Source organism: Perognathus longimembris, chromosome 17 (genome assembly GCF_023159225.1).
Source record: "Perognathus longimembris pacificus isolate PPM17 chromosome 17, ASM2315922v1, whole genome shotgun sequence".
Lineage (NCBI taxonomy): Eukaryota > Metazoa > Chordata > Mammalia > Rodentia > Heteromyidae > Perognathus > Perognathus longimembris.
This window is the reverse complement of record NC_063177.1, coordinates 39,934,707-39,952,996: the sequence shown is the minus strand read 5'-3', so window position 1 is coordinate 39,952,996 and position 18,290 is coordinate 39,934,707. Positions and strand designations below refer to the sequence as shown.

Genomic DNA, 18,290 nt, shown 5'->3' with positions numbered 1-18,290 from the left:
CATCTTTTCTTTTCTTCCTTTTTATTTTGCTAGTCCTGGGGCTTTGGCCTCAGAGCCTGAGCACTGTCCCTGGCTTCTTTTTGCTCAAGGCTAGCACTCTAGCTCTTAAGCCATAGCACTGCTTCTGCCCAAACTCAGGGCTTCACGTGTACGGGGCAAGCACTCTATCACTAGGCCATATTTCCAGCCAAAATTAAATATGTTATGAGTCTTACAATATCATATCTTCAATACTTGGTCTGAGTAAACAGATTCATGGTAATTAAATGTGTTTGTTCTGTTTTGTTTCATTATGTTAGTACTAGGGCTTGAAGGAAGGGTCTCAACTTGTTTTGTTTTTTGCCATTCATGGGGCTTGAATTCAGGGCCTAGGCACTATCCCTGAGCTGCTTTTGCTCTAGGCTAGCATTCTACCACTTAAGTCACAATGCCGCTTCTGGTTTTTTCTATTTATATGATACTGAGAAACCCAGAGCTCTTCATGCATACTGTAAGGCAAGCACTCTACCACTAAGCCACATTCCCAGCCTGACCTCAACTTCTCACTTAGCTTTTTTGCTCAAGGCTGGTACTTTTCTACTTGAACTACACCTTCATTTCACCTTTTGTTGGTTAACTAGAGAGAAGAGTCTCACAGACTTTTCTCCCAGCCTAGCTTCAAACCACAAACCTCAAATCTCAGGCTCCTGAGTAGGATGACAAGCATGCACTACCAGTGCCTAGCAAGTACTTTATCTTGTGTTTCTTCCCTATCTTTATAAGAAAATAACTAACTACAAAAGAACATCTCAATAAAGCAAGTCTATTTTGGAGAATAGGAGGATTCCCTTCCCTCACAACATCATTTTGGAATAATTTACAGTTGTTAATTGTATGGATTAAAAGGTGTTCAACCAGAACTCATAATTCCATACTAGATGATTTTATTTCCCATGTTAAAATTAATTGGTGTATCCTATTTTCACAATATGGCAATTTTCTCAAAGCATGTAACTTTCTTGATGTTCTTTCTTGTTTTTGCAGCAGAAGCATATTATGAAAGATAACCTGAAGAAAATGCAGCAGGAAATGGCCCATCTAGAAGCTGTACTACAGCAGCACAAGAGCCAGCAAATTTCCACCAGCTCCACTTCCCTCATAACCAACTATTGTGGCCCTGAACAGAACGTCTCAGGAAAAGGTTTGTAATATTGGCCAGATGCCAGCATCTTAAAAACAATTCTTTTGCTGGACAAGGGTAGCTCACGCCTATAATCCTTGCTACTCTGGAGGAGGCTGAGATCTGAGGATCACAGTTCAAAGCCAGCCCAGGCAGTCCAAGATACTCTTTTTTTGTTTGTTTGTTTTTTTGCCAGTCCTGGGGCTTGGACTCAGGGCCTGAGCACTGTCCCTGGCTTCTTTTTGCTCAAGGCTAGCACTCTGCCACTTGAGCCACAGCGCCACTTCTGGCCATTTTCTGTATATATGTGGTGCTGGGGAATCGAACCCAGGGCTTCAATGTATACGAGGCAAGCACTCTTACCACTAGGCCATATTCCCAGCCCCCAAGACACTCTTATCTCCAATAAACTAATCAGAAAAAGCCAGAAGTGGCACCATGGCTCAAGTGGTAGAGCACTAGCCTTGAACAAAGCAGTTCAGAGACAGTTCAGAGCCCAGGCCCTGAGTTCAAGCTCCAGAACCAGCAAAAACCAAAACAAAGAAACAATTTTTCCTCTCCTCAATTAAGCGTTTACCTCCTTCTGAATGGCAAGAACTTAGTTCCAAGGTAAAGTACTGAGACTCGAATTCTAGCCTCCCACTTGCTAGGTTAGTAACCATTCCTCTAGCCTTGTTTTACACTAGTTTTGGGATAAGGTTCTGTTTCCTGCCAGGGCATGTACCCGAACCAAGATCTGCATACTTTTCAATTTCCCGGTCAATTCTGGCATCACCAGCTGGGGTCACCAAGTTTAGCTTCCCTCTATGGAGTCAGTCTCACAGACCATTCTGCCTGGCTAGCCTAACACTGCAGTTCTCCCATTCTCAGTCTCTTTCCCAACTTGGAGTGGCAGGAGCAGGTCACTGTACCCAGCCATAGGTTGAGAAGGAATCTCATCTGCTCAGGCTATCATCAAACCATGAACTTCCCATTCTTAGCCTCCCAAGTAGACAGGATTACAAGCATAAGCTACAAGTCTCCAGATTAGATCCAACATTTTATGATCTTTGCTCAGCACATATTTATTGATTCACCTCATGGATAATTTGAGAAACTTAGTCATAGTGCCTGGTCATAACTCATATACCGTTCACAGGGCCCCGAGACTTTCCTGTTACTGTCAAAGCACCTACAAAAATGAGATGCTGCATGGTACCCATAGGCACCACATAAGACACTGAGTATAATGGGGGATATTCATAGTAGATGTCCCCATGATTCACAAAGCCATTAAAAAATAAAACACCAGGACACACGTATACCTCCTAGCATAAGTAGTGTGCCTCAGAGGTGAATTTGACATGCTTTCTGATTTATAGAAATTTGTCTTCTGGGCTGGGAATATGGCCTAGTGGCAAGAGTGCTTGCCTCGCATACATGAAGCCCTGCGTTTGATTCCTCAGCACCACACATATAGAAAAAGCCAGAAGTGGTGCTGTGGCTCAAGTGGCAGAGTGATAGCCTTGAGCAAAAAGAAGCCAGGGACGGTGCTCGGGCCCTGAGTTTAAGCCCAGGACTGGCAAAAAACAATAATAATAATAAATAATTATTTTTTAAAAAGAAATATATCTTATACTTCAGGAACTACATTTTGAATTTTCCATTGGGGAATAACACACCAAGCAGTGGACCCCCAGGGGGAGCTTGGTGCTCAGAAACAGGCAAAGTGCTCTTCACAACCCTTTCAGTGAGCCCTAGCTGACTTTAGGATTAAAGTTCCTCCTCCAGCACTTCCTTCCACTGTCCACTGAGAGCCCCAATTCTTTCTAGGAACTCTGGTCTGTTCATTATTTAGAACTGTCATCTTGGTCCCCACAGGTGCCTTGCAATATTTTTATGTACAGAAAAAAACAGTAACTCATGCATGAGAGGCTAAGAACTCTGTTGCTATGGCAGTGTGTCAAGATGTATTTGTTTAAATGCTTTCTTTGTAACTGCATCTTCATTTAGTTCATCTCTGGGCTAATGAAGATGCCTGTCCGCAGTACAGGGTGCTTTCACTGTCTTAATTCTGAAAACAGAATGGACTTTCAGTGCTAACACACAAGATACGAAATGTACTGTCTGGCTCTGAATATCTGTCTAAATCTATCTCATCTTTGGCACACATTGTGAGTTGATTTTTTTCCCCTAAAGATTGGTAGATAAAATGTTTCTTTGTGAAACAAACAAATGTTGCTTTGTAGCTTCATTTCTGAAGTATTTTGAACATCAATTTAATACTAACTCATGTTTGAGTCTTTTTTTCCTTACCTTGATGTGAGTCTTAACTGACACTCCAGTAAATTTCTTAATGTTATTTACCTCCTGCAATACAAGTGACTTTTTTTTTCCCTTGATACTGAGGCTTTTTTTTTTTTTTTTTTTTTTTTTTGTCCTGGGGCTTGAACTCAGGACCTGGGCGGTATCCCTAAACTCTTTTTTGCTTAAGGCTAGCACTCTACCACTTTGAGCCACAGTTCCACTTCTGGCTTTCTTGTAGTTCATTGGAGATAAGTATCTCACAGACTTTCTTGCCCAGGCTGGTTTTGAATCATGATTCTCAGAGCTCAGCCTCCTGAGTAGCTAGAATTACAGGCGTGAGCCACCAGTATCAGGCCTCCACTTGGCTTTTTTGTTGAGTGCTGGTGCTCTACCACTTCAGTCACAGCTCCACTTCTAGCTTTTTATGGAAATAAGAGTCTCACAGACTTTTCTTTCAGATCATAATCCTCAGATCTCAACCTTTTGCTTAAAGGCATGAGCCACAGTACCTGGCTTAAATACGACATGGTTTTTAGTAAGCTTCTCATTTCGAAATAATTCTAGGTTTACAAAAGAGGTGCAGTGATAGTACAGGATGTTACTATACACTCCCTTGCCCAGTTTGTTTCTCCCTAGTATCTTACAGTACCATCATATTTTTATCCAGGTAAGAATTCAGTATTAGGCCAGGTTCTTGTGGCCTGTCATCCTAGCTACTCCAGAGGCTGAGATCTGAGGATCATGGTTCAAAACCAGCCCAGGGCAGGAAAGTCCATGAGACTTTCATCTCCAATTAACCACCAGAAAAACCAGATGTGGGGCTGGGAATATGGCCTAGTGGCCTAGTGCCTCATATACATGAAGTCCTGGGATTTGATTCCTCAGCACCACATATATAGAAAAGGCCAGAAGTGGTGCTGTGGCTCAAGTGGTAGAGTGCTAGCCTTGAGCAAAAAGAAGCCAGGGACAGTGCTCAGGCCCTGAGTTTAAGCCCCAGGACTGGCAAAAAAAAAAAAAAACAGAAGTGGCGCTGTGACTTAAAGTGGTAGAACACTAGTCTTGAATGAAAAAGCTCAGGAACAGCATCCTCTTCAAGCCCCACAAACAATAAAAAAGAAATGAAAAGAAAACATAATAAGGAAATCAACATTAATATGACTAGTGACCTTTTTTTGCTGATCAGTGACTTTATTTGGATTCTGCCAGTTTTTTTTAAGCGCCAGGATTTTTGTTTGGCATTGAATTCAGGACCTTATGGTTGCTAGGCAAGAACTCTGTTACTTGAGCCCCTTTTACTTTTGCATTTTGATGAAGATCTCAGACCTTTATCCTCTTGCTTATGACCTCCCACATAGCTGGAACTGCAGACTGTACCATTGTATCTGGCTTATTGATTGATATGGGAAGGACTCACTAAATTTTCCACCAGACTGTCCTCCAACCATAATCTTCCCAGTCTCCATCTCCTGAATAGCTGAGATTACAGGTTTGAGCCGCTATGCCTAGCTGAACCCTGTATTTAAATTTTTTAACCCTTATTTATTTATTTAGGTGGTACTAGAATTTGAATGTAGGGCTTTATAGTTTGCCTTCAGCCTTGATCTAGTATTCCAAAAGGTGACAAAAACCCCGTGAGGTCTTTATATTAATGTTCTGCTTTTCAGCCTAGATCTTTGTACTGTTTGTCTAAGGATCGTTCCTAAGTCTGCAAAATATTTGGGTGCAAATGTGTATATTTACTCATTATAGGTTATGTATGTTTTTATAGATTAAGCTATTTCACATCAGGTACTACTATAGTTTTTTCTTCCTGGAATGCCCGTCATTCAAAAAGTAAATATTAGCTGGGTGCAGGTGGCTCATGCCTATAATCCTAGCTACTCAGGAGGCTGAGCTCTGAGGATCTCACTTCGAAGCCAACCCAGGCAGAAAAGTCCCCATGAGACTCTTATCTCGAGTTAACTCTCAAAAACCGGAAGTGGCACTGTGGTTCAAGTGGCAGAGTGCTAGCCTTAAGCATAAAGAGGTTTAGGAACAGCACCCAGGCCCCAAGTTTAAGCCCCAGAACTGATTTTTTTTTTTTAAAGTAAATACCGTGTTTTATGAGATCATGGCCCATTACAGTGAACCCAGAGCTTCATGTATACGAGGCAAGCACTTTACCACTAAGCCATATTCCCAGCCTAGAATGTAACTTGTTGACATATCTAGAAGATAGAATGACAGAATGCGGGAGACGTTAATATTGTTTTAGAGCTAAGTTCTGCATAAACATGTACCACCACGCCCAGTTTAGCAGAAAAGCTTTTATTTATTTATTTATTTTTTGTCAACTATGGGGCTTGAACTCAGGGCCTGGGCGCTGTCTTTTTCACTCTAAGCTTTTTCACTCAAGGCTAGCTAGCACTCTACCACTTGAGCCACAGCTCTACTTCTGGTTTTCTGGTGATTAATTGGAGATGATAGTCTCACAGACTCTCTGTTCAGGCTAGGTTTGAACTGAGATCCTCTCAAATCACAGCCTCCTCAGTAGGTAGTATTACAGACAGGAGCCTCCAGCACCCAGTTGATTTTGTTTTTTCTTTTAACTTCTGATGAGTTAGTAACTCAACTAAGGTTAGCTCATTAATTATGCCTAGAGCCTGTGGTAATAAGAGGAATTTATTTGGCAAATGTTCTGGTGATAGAGTGTGTGTGTGTGTGTGAGAGTGTGTGTGTGTGTGTGTGTGTGTCTTTTGCTGGGGATTGCACAGGCATGAGCCACGGGTGCTACTTTTTTTTTTTTTAATGTTTTTTATTGTTTTTTGGTTTTTTTTTGGCCAGTCCTGGGGCTTGGACTCAGGGCCTGAGCACTGTCCCTGGCTTCTTTTTGCTCAAGGCTAGCACTCTGCCACTTGAGCCACAGCGCCACTTCTGGCCATTTTCTGCATATGTGGTGCTGGGGAATGGAACCCAGGGCCTCATGTATACGAGGCAAGCACTCTTGCCACTAGGCCATATCCCCAGCCCTGGGTGCTACTTTTTAAAACAAGCTTTGGGGCTGGGAATATGGCCTAGTGGCAAGAGTGCTTGCCTCATATGCATGAAGCCCTGGGTTCCATTCCTCTGCACCACATATACAGAAAAGGCCAGAAGTGGCGCTGTGGCTCAAGTGGTAGAGTGTTAGCCTTGAGCAAAAAGAAGCCAGGGACAGTGCTCAGGCCCTGAGTCCAAGCCCCAGGACTGGCCAAAAAAAAAACAAAACAAAAAACAAGCTTTGTACTGATTAATGCTGTTTGCTATGATTCTTCAGAAGCTGCATGTTACACCTTATCCATTGTCTCTTTGTATTTGAAAGTGAAAATGATATCTCCCCTCATGGCTAGGCTGCTTTCTCTAAGCACCTGGTAGCTTCAGGCATAGCTCTGCTCCTAGAAACTCAAAAGCCCAAGAAAGATGAGCACAAAAAGAACTATAAATAATGCATTTGATGATTAGTTCAGGAAATCAATGACTATTTTCCCCCAGGTCCTCACTGTCTTAAAACACACACACACACACACACACACACACACACACACACACACACACACACTTTAATTAATAGAACCTTTTGTTTAAATTTTCTGTTTATGGATTTTTTTTAGCTTTTGTAATAAAAGCTTAAATTACAGTTATCATTGACTTTTTAATGGAGAGAAGACACCTATAGTTTTTAACTATTGGTTTTTGCTATCTAAATATTTCTGCCTTCATGCCATTTAGTAGAAAGCATCAGCACAATCATACATTTGGAAGAATTAATTAATTGAAAGGATGTTCTATTCTTAGGCCATGATCTAAGGATCACAGTTCAAAACCAGCCCAGTCAAGGAAGTCCATGAGACTCTATCTCCAACTAACCACAGAAAACCAGAAGTGGTAGTATGGTTCAAAGTGGTAGAGTGCTAACCTTGAGTGAAAGAGCTCAGGGACAGTGCCCAAGCCCCAAGTTCAAGCCCCATGATTGACCCCAAAAAAAAAAAAAAAAAAAAAAACCACACACACACACACAAAAAAATACAGAGCTTTGCCTTGAGTTCCTTGTAACATTTGAAGATTAATTCTTTGTATTTAACATTATGTTTCTTTGGGGAGGGGATGCTATTTTATTGAAACTGAAGTAAAATGGCTCCTGTATTTGTGTTTTCTTTCTCAAGACTCTCCTACTTTTCCACATATGTAAAAGTTTAGACTTCTTCCATCTTGTAGTCCAGAGGCAGTAGGGATAGGAGAAGGAAAGTACTTTGCTTACCAGTACTTTGCCTGTTACCTTTGAGCCCATTGGGCAGCAGAGATAAAAATACATTACATAATCCTGTTTCCTTATCATTCCAGGCTAAAATAAAAATAGGTTTTTTTCACTTTGTCTCAGTCTATTGACTTAAAAGTGTATCTTTTATTGTTTTTATTTTCTAGTCAGTTCTGTCTGCCAGTATTTGTTCTATCACTTGTTTATATAAAATTCTGTCTGATAAACTTGTTTAAGAACCAATTTGAGGCAGTGGTTCACACTTGTAATCCTAGCTACTCAAGAGGCTGAGATTGGAGAATTGCTGTTCAAAACCAACTAGGCTAGATAGATCTGTGAGACTATTATCTGTAACCATCTGTAATCTTTGCTACTCAGGAGGTTGAGATCTGAGGATTGTGGTACAAAGCTAGCTTGGGTAGAAAAGTCCATAAGATTCTTGTCTCCATTTAACCACCAGCAAACCAGAAAGGTGGGGGGCTGGGGATATAGCCTAGTGGCAAGAGTGCCTGCCTCGGATACACGAGGCCCTAGGTTCGATTCCCCAGCACCACATATACAGAAAACGGCCAGAAGCGGCGTTGTGGCTCAAGTGGCAGAGTGCTAGCCTTGAGCGGGAAGAAGCCAGGGACAGTGCTCAGGCCCTGAGTCCAAGGCCCACGACTGGCCAAAAAAAAAAAAAAAAAACCAGAAAGGTGGTAGAGCACTAGCCTTGATCAAAAGGAGCTCAGGGACAGTGCCCAGACCCCAGAGTTCATGCCCACAACTGACAAAAAGAAGGGGGAACAAAAACTAGAAGTGGAGAGCTGGGAATATGGCCTAGTGGTAAAAGTGCTCGCCTTATACATGAAGCCCTGGGTTCGATTCCTTAACACCACATATATATAGAAAAAGCCGGAAGTAGCACTGTGGCTCAAGTGGCAGAGTGCTAGCCTTGAGCAAAAAGAAGCCAGGGACAGTGCTCAGGCCCTGAGTTCAAGCCCCAGGACTGGCAACAAAAACAAAACCAAACAAACAAAAGCTGGAAGTGGAAGTGTGGCTCAAATGGTAACATGGTAACCTTGAGTAAAAAAGGCAAGCGAGAATGTGCGGCCCTGGGTTTAAGCCCTAGTACTAGCATCTGCACACACAAAAGGAATCAGTCTGATTGTCACAGATTGCTGCTTCTAAAATCAATAACCTGCTGAGTGTGCTGTTGGATCCATGTGCATCCCTGTACTCTAAGGCTGAAGCAAGAGGATCAAAAGTTCAAGGCCAGTGTAGGCTAAGACAGCATGTTCCAGAGCAAGCAGAGCATGTGAGACCTTGTCTCAGTAAACAAGCAAAAACAAATACCAGTATTCTCACCTGAATTGTCACCCTTAGGACAAAAAAAGTAAAGTGGTTTTCTTTGTTTTCTCATTTGCTTTAAAGCAGTTTTAGCTGCAGAGAAAAATAATGGACTTCCTGTAACCCAGACTCGAAAGACCTTTTCTGCTGATGAGTTCCAAGTATCTCCAGATAGTTCCACCAGTAAAAATAAAGAACTAGGAGTGCAAAGGTAAGAATGTCAAGTTGATATCTAAGTACTCCTAATGTTGAACTCCAGTTAATTTTCTTCCCCGTTTTACACATAGATATCTCATTGCTAGAACACTTCCGTTGTTTAATTGGATACAGGCTTTGTGGACCTGTACGTGGAATAAGCTACTGCATGAGAAATGTGCAATTAAATCTGTCTTTTCTGAAGGTCACAAGAAAATACAACAGACCTAAAACTGAAACCAACCTGGAGGCCAATGGCAGACTTCCCCAAGTCAACCTTTGCCCTAATGGAAATGTTTGCCTCTCTAGAAAAGGATTTTCTGTTGATTTATTCCAGAAAAATATTCAGAACATCTTCCAAGAACTATGTAGCATTATATTTTCTTATTTTTCTTTTATTTTTGTCCTGAACTCAGGGCCTGGCCACTGTTTCTGAACTTTTTTGCTCAAGGCTGGTGTTGAGCCATAACTCCACTTCCAGCCTTTTGATGATGACTTAGAGCTAAGGGTCTTATGCACTTTCCTGCCCATTGTGGCTTTGAACCATGATCCTCAGTCCGCAGCCTCCTGAGTAACTAGAATTACAGGTATGAGCCACTAGCACCTGGCAAATATTTGTTTATCCCTTGTGTGTTTGTTTATGCTAGTACTTGGACTTGAACTCAGGCTTGGGTGTTGACCCTGGCTGGCCTTGAGCAATGGGCTTCAGATCTCAGCCTCCTTAATAGCTTGAATACAAGCATAAGCCATTGGCACCAAGGATTTATTTTATTTATTTATTTATTTATTGCCATTCCTGGGCCTTGAACTCAGGGCCGGAGCACTGTCCCTGGCTTCTTTTTGCTCAAGGCTAGCACTCTGCCACTTGAGCCACAGCGCCACTTCTGGCTGTTTTCTGTATATGTGGTGCTGGAGAATGGAACCCAGGGCTTCATGTATATGAGGCAAGCTCTCTTGCCATTAGGCCATATTCCCAGCCCCCAAGGATTTAATTTTGAGGTTGGAATGCTATGTGGCATTGTGGCTGTGATAAAGAATGAAAAGAACTGGCTTCCACTGGCACTAAAGCCATGTTTAGAGGTAATGACCTCATTGGAATGTTTTAATCAGTAAGCTAACTGAGCTTTTCAAGTTATTTATCTTTCTCCCACAGGCACCTTATATAAACTTTTATCCTAGAACCTGCACATGGAACTTGTTTCCTCTACTAGAATACTTGAGAGTAGCAGTTAGGTCTTACTCCTTCAATCTGTAGAGCCTACCTTTAATACCTAACTCATAATAAATGTCCAATAATTGTGCCAGGTACGGTGGTATTTGTCTGTAATCCCATCACTTTGTTTCAAAAAATAATAATTTTGAGTTAATTCGTCTCTGAGACCCTTTAAGCCTATTGATAGTTATTTTATTTTGCACATTCTTTGGGGGGAGGTGGAAGAGGAGGCATCCTAGGGCTTGAACTAAGGGCCTGAGTACTGTCCTTGAGCTTTTTTGCTCAAGGCTAATGCTCTGTCACTTGAACTCTACTTCTAGCTTTTTGGGTAGTTTATGGGAGACAAGTCTCTAACTTTCCGGCCCAGGCTGATTTCAAACTGTGATCCTCAAATCTCAGCCTCCTGAGTAGCTAGGATTATAGATGTGAGCCAGTAGCACATTGCTATTTTATTTTCTTTTTTTTTTTTTCGGTTCGTCATGGGGCTTGTACTCAGGGCCTGAGAGCACTGTCCCTGAGCTCAAGGCTAGCAGTCTACCACTTTAAGCCACATATCTGCTTGTGGTTTTCTGGTAGTTAATTGGAGATATAAGAGTCTTACTGACTTTGCTGCCCAGGATGGCTTAGAACCCCAATCCTCAGATCTCAGCTTCCTGAGTAGCTAGTACTATAGGCATGAGCCACCAGTGCCCAGCTTTTACATATTCTTAACCCCCTGAAATACTAGAGGAACTATTTAGTGCATTTATTTTTCTAGCAATATTTAATAGTGGTTTTTTTCTTGCAGTGCTAGGGTTCAAACCCAGGGCCTCACACATGCTTTCATAAGTGCTTTACCATTGAACCCTGTTAGTTGGCTTATGTTCTCTACCCATCCCTAATAGTTGGCTTTCATTTTTAAACTGCCCAGACAATGAAAAGGCTAATTAATAATAGGATGATTTTGCAAACTGGTGAAAAGAATGAGTGTTTAGATGTCAACGTTTATGATCTATCTTTACAAGAAGTCTGACACCTCCATTTAGGCTCAAGTGCAGTGTATAGGGTTTGGGTGAGTGGCAGTGGATAGTTGAGCAGAAACTGCTGACAAGCTTTTAAAATCTGGGAGGTACACTACCTCAGACCAGCCCCCAGGAGAGACATATGTCAGCCATGATGTTTTGGCTGGCTACATGAATCTAGACGCCTAGACTGTCCCTGGGCTTTTCTTTGTTCATCACTTTCTCTGAGAGGGAGCTGTTTTACTTATGCTTTGTACAGGAATTCTGACTAGTTCTTTCAGAACTGGTAGTGATAGTTTTCTTCTTTTATCTGTCTTTTCAGGTCTTCCCCTTCCAAGTCCCAGTTGGTAGGTAATAGTGGGTCTGTGCACTGCCTGTCTAGCAGGCTTCAGAACAGAAACTGCCCATCTCAAAAGGAGCTTGTGATGATTGATCTGGAGGAGGAACAACTGGAGAAGTCTCAGCCACCTGACCTAATGGAGCAGTCTTATATACCCAAGCAGGACCTAGGTAATAAATACATTTTATCTCCTGTAATTGGAAGTAAGATACTTTTTTTTACTCTGAATCCTATATAAAGATATGCTGCGCTGGGTGCCAGTGGTTCATGCCTGTAATCCTAACTAATCCAGAGGCAGAGATCTGAGGATCATGGTTCAAAGCCAGCCGGAACAGGAAAGTCCATGAGACTCTTATCTCCATTTAACCACTAAAAACCAGAAGTGGTGCCCTGGGTCAAAGTGGTAGAGCACTAGCCTCGAGCAAAAGAGCTCAGGGACAGTGTACAAGTTCTGAGTTCAAGCCCGGCAACTGACCGGAAAAAAAAATGCTGGATCAGGCATGATGGACATACCTGTACTCCCGGCACTTGGGAAGATAGGACTGAACTATATAAAGACCCATCCTGTCCAAAAGAGAAGAAAAAGATTCTAGTCAGTCAGCTTTCAGGTATACAGGTTTGTCATTGGTGCTTCTGTTATACATAAGACCATTTAAAAAAATAACTTGAGTTTTCATCCAAGTTTACTTGAAAATTATTGCAGCTGTTAAGCTGCCTATATTGGTTTCACTCACAGTTTTGAGAATGGGAGTGTTGGTATCCTCTGAATATTTTACTTTGAAGTCAAATGTTGGTGACTCGTACTGCTAATTCTAGCTCCTTAGGAGACTGAAGGATCTCCATTTGAGGCCAGCCCAGGCATAAAAGTCCTTGAGACTCTGTCTCTAAAATACCAAGAAAAAAAAATGTGGTCCAGAGGGTAGCTCAAGTGCTGTGTGCTCCAGCTGAGCAAGCATAGGACCCTGAAATCAATCTTCAGTACCAGAAAAATAAAATAAATATTCTACTTCAGCTGTTAGATAAGCATTCTAAGGCCCCAGAATAATTCTAGGTCTGTCCTTTTTTGAACAATGTGTCAAATCTCAAAGCAAGCTCTTTTTATGAACTAATGAATATAAATGACTATGTTTATGCCTTGTAAATCACTTGTAATGAACAGTATATTTTATGGCATGTAAATCAAAGTTTTAATCAGTAAAGAAAATTTTTAATTAATCCCCAGTATATGTTATCATAAAGGTGCTATCAAATGTGGTATTTCATCATGTTCATTAGGGTCATTTTAGGAATCTCATTTCTTCTACTCAGCTCCACCCATGGTAGAGTGACATTTTCTGAGATGTTTCAAGGATGTCATAGAAAAATAAGAGTATTTGTCATAGTTTTCAACTGTTTTTCCTTATGAAAGGACTGTCTATTGTCAAAAATAAAATTTGTACAATATAAAAAAGACAAAATAATCTTTAAAATTGCCTGTATTCCTACCAGATAACAATAAAATACTGCTATCTCTTCTGTTGCTTTAATTTTTATTTTTCTTAAAAAAAATTTTTTTTTGTCCGTCATGGTGCTTGAACTCTGGGCCTGGGCGCTATCCCTGAGCTCTTCAGCTCAAGACCTAGAGCTCTATCAATTGAGCTACAGAGCCATTTCTGGTTTTCTGGTAGTTAATTGAAAATAAGAATCTCACGTACTTTCCTGCCTGGGCTGCCTTTGAACTGCGATCCTCAGATCTCAGCCTCCTGAATAGCTAGGATTATAGGCGTGAGCCACTGGCACCTGGGTAACTTTATTTTTACAATATAGAATCATTAGGTGGGCATGGTGGCACATGTCTGTAGTCCCAGCGACTCAGGAAGCAGAGGCAGGAGGATTGCTTCAGCCCATGAGCTTTAAGCTGGCCTGGGCCTCAGTTAATCTAAATACACAGTCATAATAAATATTTCTTAGCTATCATCTTAAAATATTTATTTTACTGAACACTGTAAGGAGTGAAAACTACCCACTTAGCTGTATCACTTAATGTCATATTGGATGTCTAGGTCACTTCTAAACTTGTACGATTGTAAATAGTAAAGAGGGAATATCCCTATGACTAAACTTTTACATGTATCTTCTATTTCCTCAGGATGCATTTCTAAAATTAAAACTGCTGAGTAGAAGTGTCAACTTCAGAAAAGTTAAGCCATTGTACTTCCACCAGCAGTGATTCCTCCTAACCTCATCAGGTCTTTTTCATTCTTAGCAGAGACTGGAATAACTCAAGATTCATTGTTACATAAATTAAACATTTATCCTTTTCAGAGAGAACCCCTGGCCTGCAATCTGGAAACCACCTCTTCTGTAATGAGCCTAAATCTGAACCCCCTAAAAACAGCACTCCAGAGCCAGCTCATGCCTGCAGTTTATCATCCCAATTGCAAGCTGCCCAGTCTGCCACCAGTTCAGCTGCTGCTTGTGGGGACAGGGCTAGGGGAGCGAGAGAGAGCAGAGAAGAACCAGAATTAAGCACTTCAACAGAAAAGGTCAACAAAAGAATGTCTATGGTGGTTTCAGGCTTGATTCAAAAAGAATTTGTGAGTATGTCTAAGTATATTTCTGTAATGTGACAGAACAACATACTGCAACCTGTTTTATACAGAATCTAGCAACAAATAACCTATGGGAAGAAATCAAGGAAATCAGAAGATGTCTATGTAATTTAATTTCCATTCCTCATTTCTGAAAAGTTGCATCTAGGTAAAGCAACACTATGAATTCTTTTTTTTTTTTTTTTTTTTGGCCAGTCCTGGGCCTTGGACTCAGGGCCTGAGCACTGTCCCTGGCTTCTTCCCGCTCAAGGCTATCACTCTGCCACTTGAGCCACAGTGCCGCTTCTGGCCGTTTTCTGCATATGTGGTGCTGGGGAATCGAACCTAGGGCCTCGTGTATCCGAGGCAGGCACTCTTGCCACTAGGCTATATCCCCAGCCCAACACTATGAATTCTTAAAAGTGTATTTAATTAGGAAAACAATCACTAAATATTAACAAAAAAAAGTTTTACTTGGGAATACAATCTAAAGCTTTTCAATTAGTATTAGAATTTTCTTTTTTTAATCTAAAAATACAAGTAGGACTGTGGTTCAAACGGTAGAGTGCTAGCCTTGAGCAAAAAATGCTCAAGGATAGCGCCTAGGCACAGAGTTCAAGCCCCAGGACAGGCAAAAAAAAAAAGTGGGGGGGTATATACCATATGAAACCTATCTCACTAGAATTTTTTTTGAAATAAAAAGGGGGTGCTGGGAATATGGCCTAATGGCAAGAATGCTTGCCTCATATACATGAGGCCCTGGGTTCGATTCCTCAGCACCACATATACAGAAAATGGCCAGAAGTGGTGCTGTGGCTCAAGTGGCAGAGTGCTAGCCTTGAGCAAAAAGAAGCCAGGGACAGTGCTCAGGCCCTGAGTTCATGGCCTAGGACTGGCCAAAAAAAATTTTTTTAAATAAATAAATAAATAAAAAGGGGACCTGGGAATGTGGCTTGGTGGTAGAGTGTTTGCCCAGCATGCATGAAACCCTGGTTTGGATTCCTCACCACCATATACACAGAAAAAGCCAGAAGTGGTGCTGTGGCTTAAGTGGTAGAGTACTAGCTTTGAGCAAAAGGAAGCCAAGGACAGTGCCCAGGCCCTGAGTTCAAGCTCTGGGACTGGCAAAAAAAAAGAAAAAAAGAAGGAAAGGGTATTGTTTTGTCTTCTGTTTTAAGGAAAAGAAAGTAGGTATAGCTTTTCTCTTTCCCTTACTTTGTATCTGAGTCAGCTTACCGGACTAGATCCAAGCATACTGCCAGACAGTGGCATTTCCCCAGTGTTTGTTTGTCTTCATCCTGGCAGGGAAGACAGCTCTTTAATAGCCTGCCCTGTCATTGCTGCCCTACAACACCCTTTCTATTTAGATTTTGGCATCTCCTTATGCCCCTTGGGCCAGAAATGGAATTATTTCACATTATAGAAAAATACCCATTAAAATATTAAGACTCATTAAAATATTAAGGCCACTAAACCCTTGTCTCTCCTTAGGCTGTGTGTGGATTTTAGACATCCTGGAAATTTTATTTTTCTGGTAATTACTTGTTATTAGTATCATCAGCTGGGAATATGGCCTAGTGGCAAGAGTGCTTGCCTTGTATACATGAAGCCCTGGGTTCAATTCCCCAGCACCACAGAAAACGGCCAGAAATGGCACTGTGGCTCAAGTAGCAGAGTGCTAGCCTTGAGTAAAAAGTAAGCTAGGGACAGTACTCAGGCCTTGAGTCCAAGCCCCAGGACTGGCAAAAAAAAGTGGCTAGTATCATCAGTTCATAGGAAAATGATTGGGTGAGTAATACTTCTTTAAGACATAGTAGCCAGGCACTGGTGGCCTCACACCTATAATCTTGGCTAATCAGGTTCAATAAGAAACATTTCTCAGCCTAATTTCATAGGTAGTGACTCAGCATAACAGTCTCTGCTGCCAGATGTGCAGGCTATGGACTGAGCAAAGCAAATGAATATAAGCAATGAATGAAAAGTGTAAGATGATGATTGTGAATGTTCTCATCTCACTGCCCATCCCCGGGGGCAGCAATTTGCTCTGAAAATTCTTATACCTGTGTCTATTTAAATGGCTCTCGATCACTTGCTTACACATCTAGAATATCCATTTATTCACTGAAAATTAGCATTCTTTTATGAGTTCAGCTTTTCAGACATGGCTAAAATTATCTAATCTCTTTTGCCTTGGGTTGTTCTGAGCTACAAGTTAGACTATAAATGTTGTGGGCACATGTTGTCTTTAAACAAGGAAGAGAGGAAAACTTTGAGTTCTATTCAGGCTTGCCGTAGTGTGGTAAATTTATGATGAAAGCTGCTGACTTTATTACACATGATTCATTCTGAAGCCTATATTAAGATGGTCTTTTCAGCAGTTGCTCTTCTGACTGAACACTGTTTCAAGGCTGAGATTTCAGCAATTAATCAGCTCAGAATTGCTAATGATCCTGGCAGAGGGCAGTGGTGGAAAGGGGAGAAGGTCATTAGCTTCTGTAGCCTGCCTTTTTTCCATGCCCTGTGGCAGTACAGAGTAAGACAGCATGAAAGGAAGGTGCATGAACAGTGGCAAACGATGGTCTTTGGTCAACAAAACTGTTTGCCAAGCAGTAGCTACCAGTTATGTCAACTATACTCATAATGGATAGAGTTTATTTTGTTTACTGTCTGTTTCTTTTATTGTGTTGATAGTTTTCCTTTGGGAGGAATATGAGGCTCTTCCACCAGGTGCCGGTGGTTCTGGTGCTGTGGCTCAAAGTGGTAGAGCACTAGCTTTCAGCAAAAAGAGCTCAGGGACAATGCCCAGGCCCTGAGTTTAAGGCCCAAACAACAACAAAAAGAATATGAGGCTCTTCTAATACCTTCTTCTGAAGACAGAATTTTTATTTTTTGCCCTGACCTTTAGAAGCTTCATCACCTGTGTGTTTTGTAACTATCCGAGTTGAATTTTAAGCCACATATATCTATAACATAACTTTGTTGTTGTTGTTGTTTTTTGCCAGTCCTGGGGCTTGGACTCAGGGCCTGAGCACTGTCCCTGGCTTCTTTTTTTTTTCCCAAAGCTAGAACTCTACCTCTTGAACCACAGCGCCACTTCTGGCTTTTTCTGTTTATGTGGTGCTGAGGAATCAAACCCAAGGCTTCATGCATGCTAATAAGAAGCACTCTACCCCTAAGCCACATTCCCAGTCCCTATAGCATAACTTTCTGAATAGGCTAGTTACCTGCACCTTATAGAGTATATAGGCTAATAAAACTGAATGATAGGACAATAGAGTGTTGCTATACAAAGAATGTGTATTAGGGTATCAAATAATTAGGTATTATAAGACAAACTTAGTATTATTTTGAATATTTGGTTGTCATTCCATGACTGCTACCACTGTTTTTGTTTTTTGTTTTTTTGCCAGTCCTGGGGCTTGGACTCAGGGCCTGAGCACTGTCCCTGGCTTCTTTTTTGCTCAAGGCTAGCACCCTGCCACTTGAGCCACAGTGCCACTTCTGGCTGTTTTCTATATATGTGGTGCTGGGGAATCGAACCCAGGGCTTCATGTATACAAGGCAAGCACTCTTGCCACTAGGCCATATTCCTAGCCCCTAACACTGTTTTAGATTATGTTAGAATGTCTCCTTGTGGCTTGTACATAATCTTTATTAAATAATTCATTTTTAGACTTCAAGCCTGTTATTAAAAAGATGTACACTTTCTGAGGAAAATGGAGACACAAAGCTGGATTAATTCTGTAAGCCATATACTTGAGGCACTTTATCATACTATAATATTTTATTTGATTCCAGGTACTTGTACAGAAGTTTGCCAGAAAACACCACATTACTTTAACTAGTGCAGTTACCGAAGAGACTACTCATGTCGTTATGAAAACAGGTATGCCAAAAACATTATTGAATATGTTGCATCTGATGCAT

At 41.3% G+C, this 18,290-nt stretch overlaps 1 protein-coding gene across 1 annotated transcript in view; it reads left to right on the top strand.

The window, feature by feature from the left end:
* Brca1 (BRCA1 DNA repair associated) overlaps positions 1–18,290 on the top strand; it is a 72,916-nt gene that overhangs the window by 36,955 nt on the left and 17,671 nt on the right. The window contains exons 13-17 of the mRNA XM_048367069.1: positions 1,024–1,180; positions 9,129–9,255; positions 11,776–11,963; positions 14,098–14,369; positions 18,162–18,249. Coding sequence (XP_048223026.1) covers positions 1,024–1,180; positions 9,129–9,255; positions 11,776–11,963; positions 14,098–14,369; positions 18,162–18,249 — 832 coding nt within the window. The remainder of the gene's footprint in view (positions 1–1,023; positions 1,181–9,128; positions 9,256–11,775; positions 11,964–14,097; positions 14,370–18,161; positions 18,250–18,290) is intronic.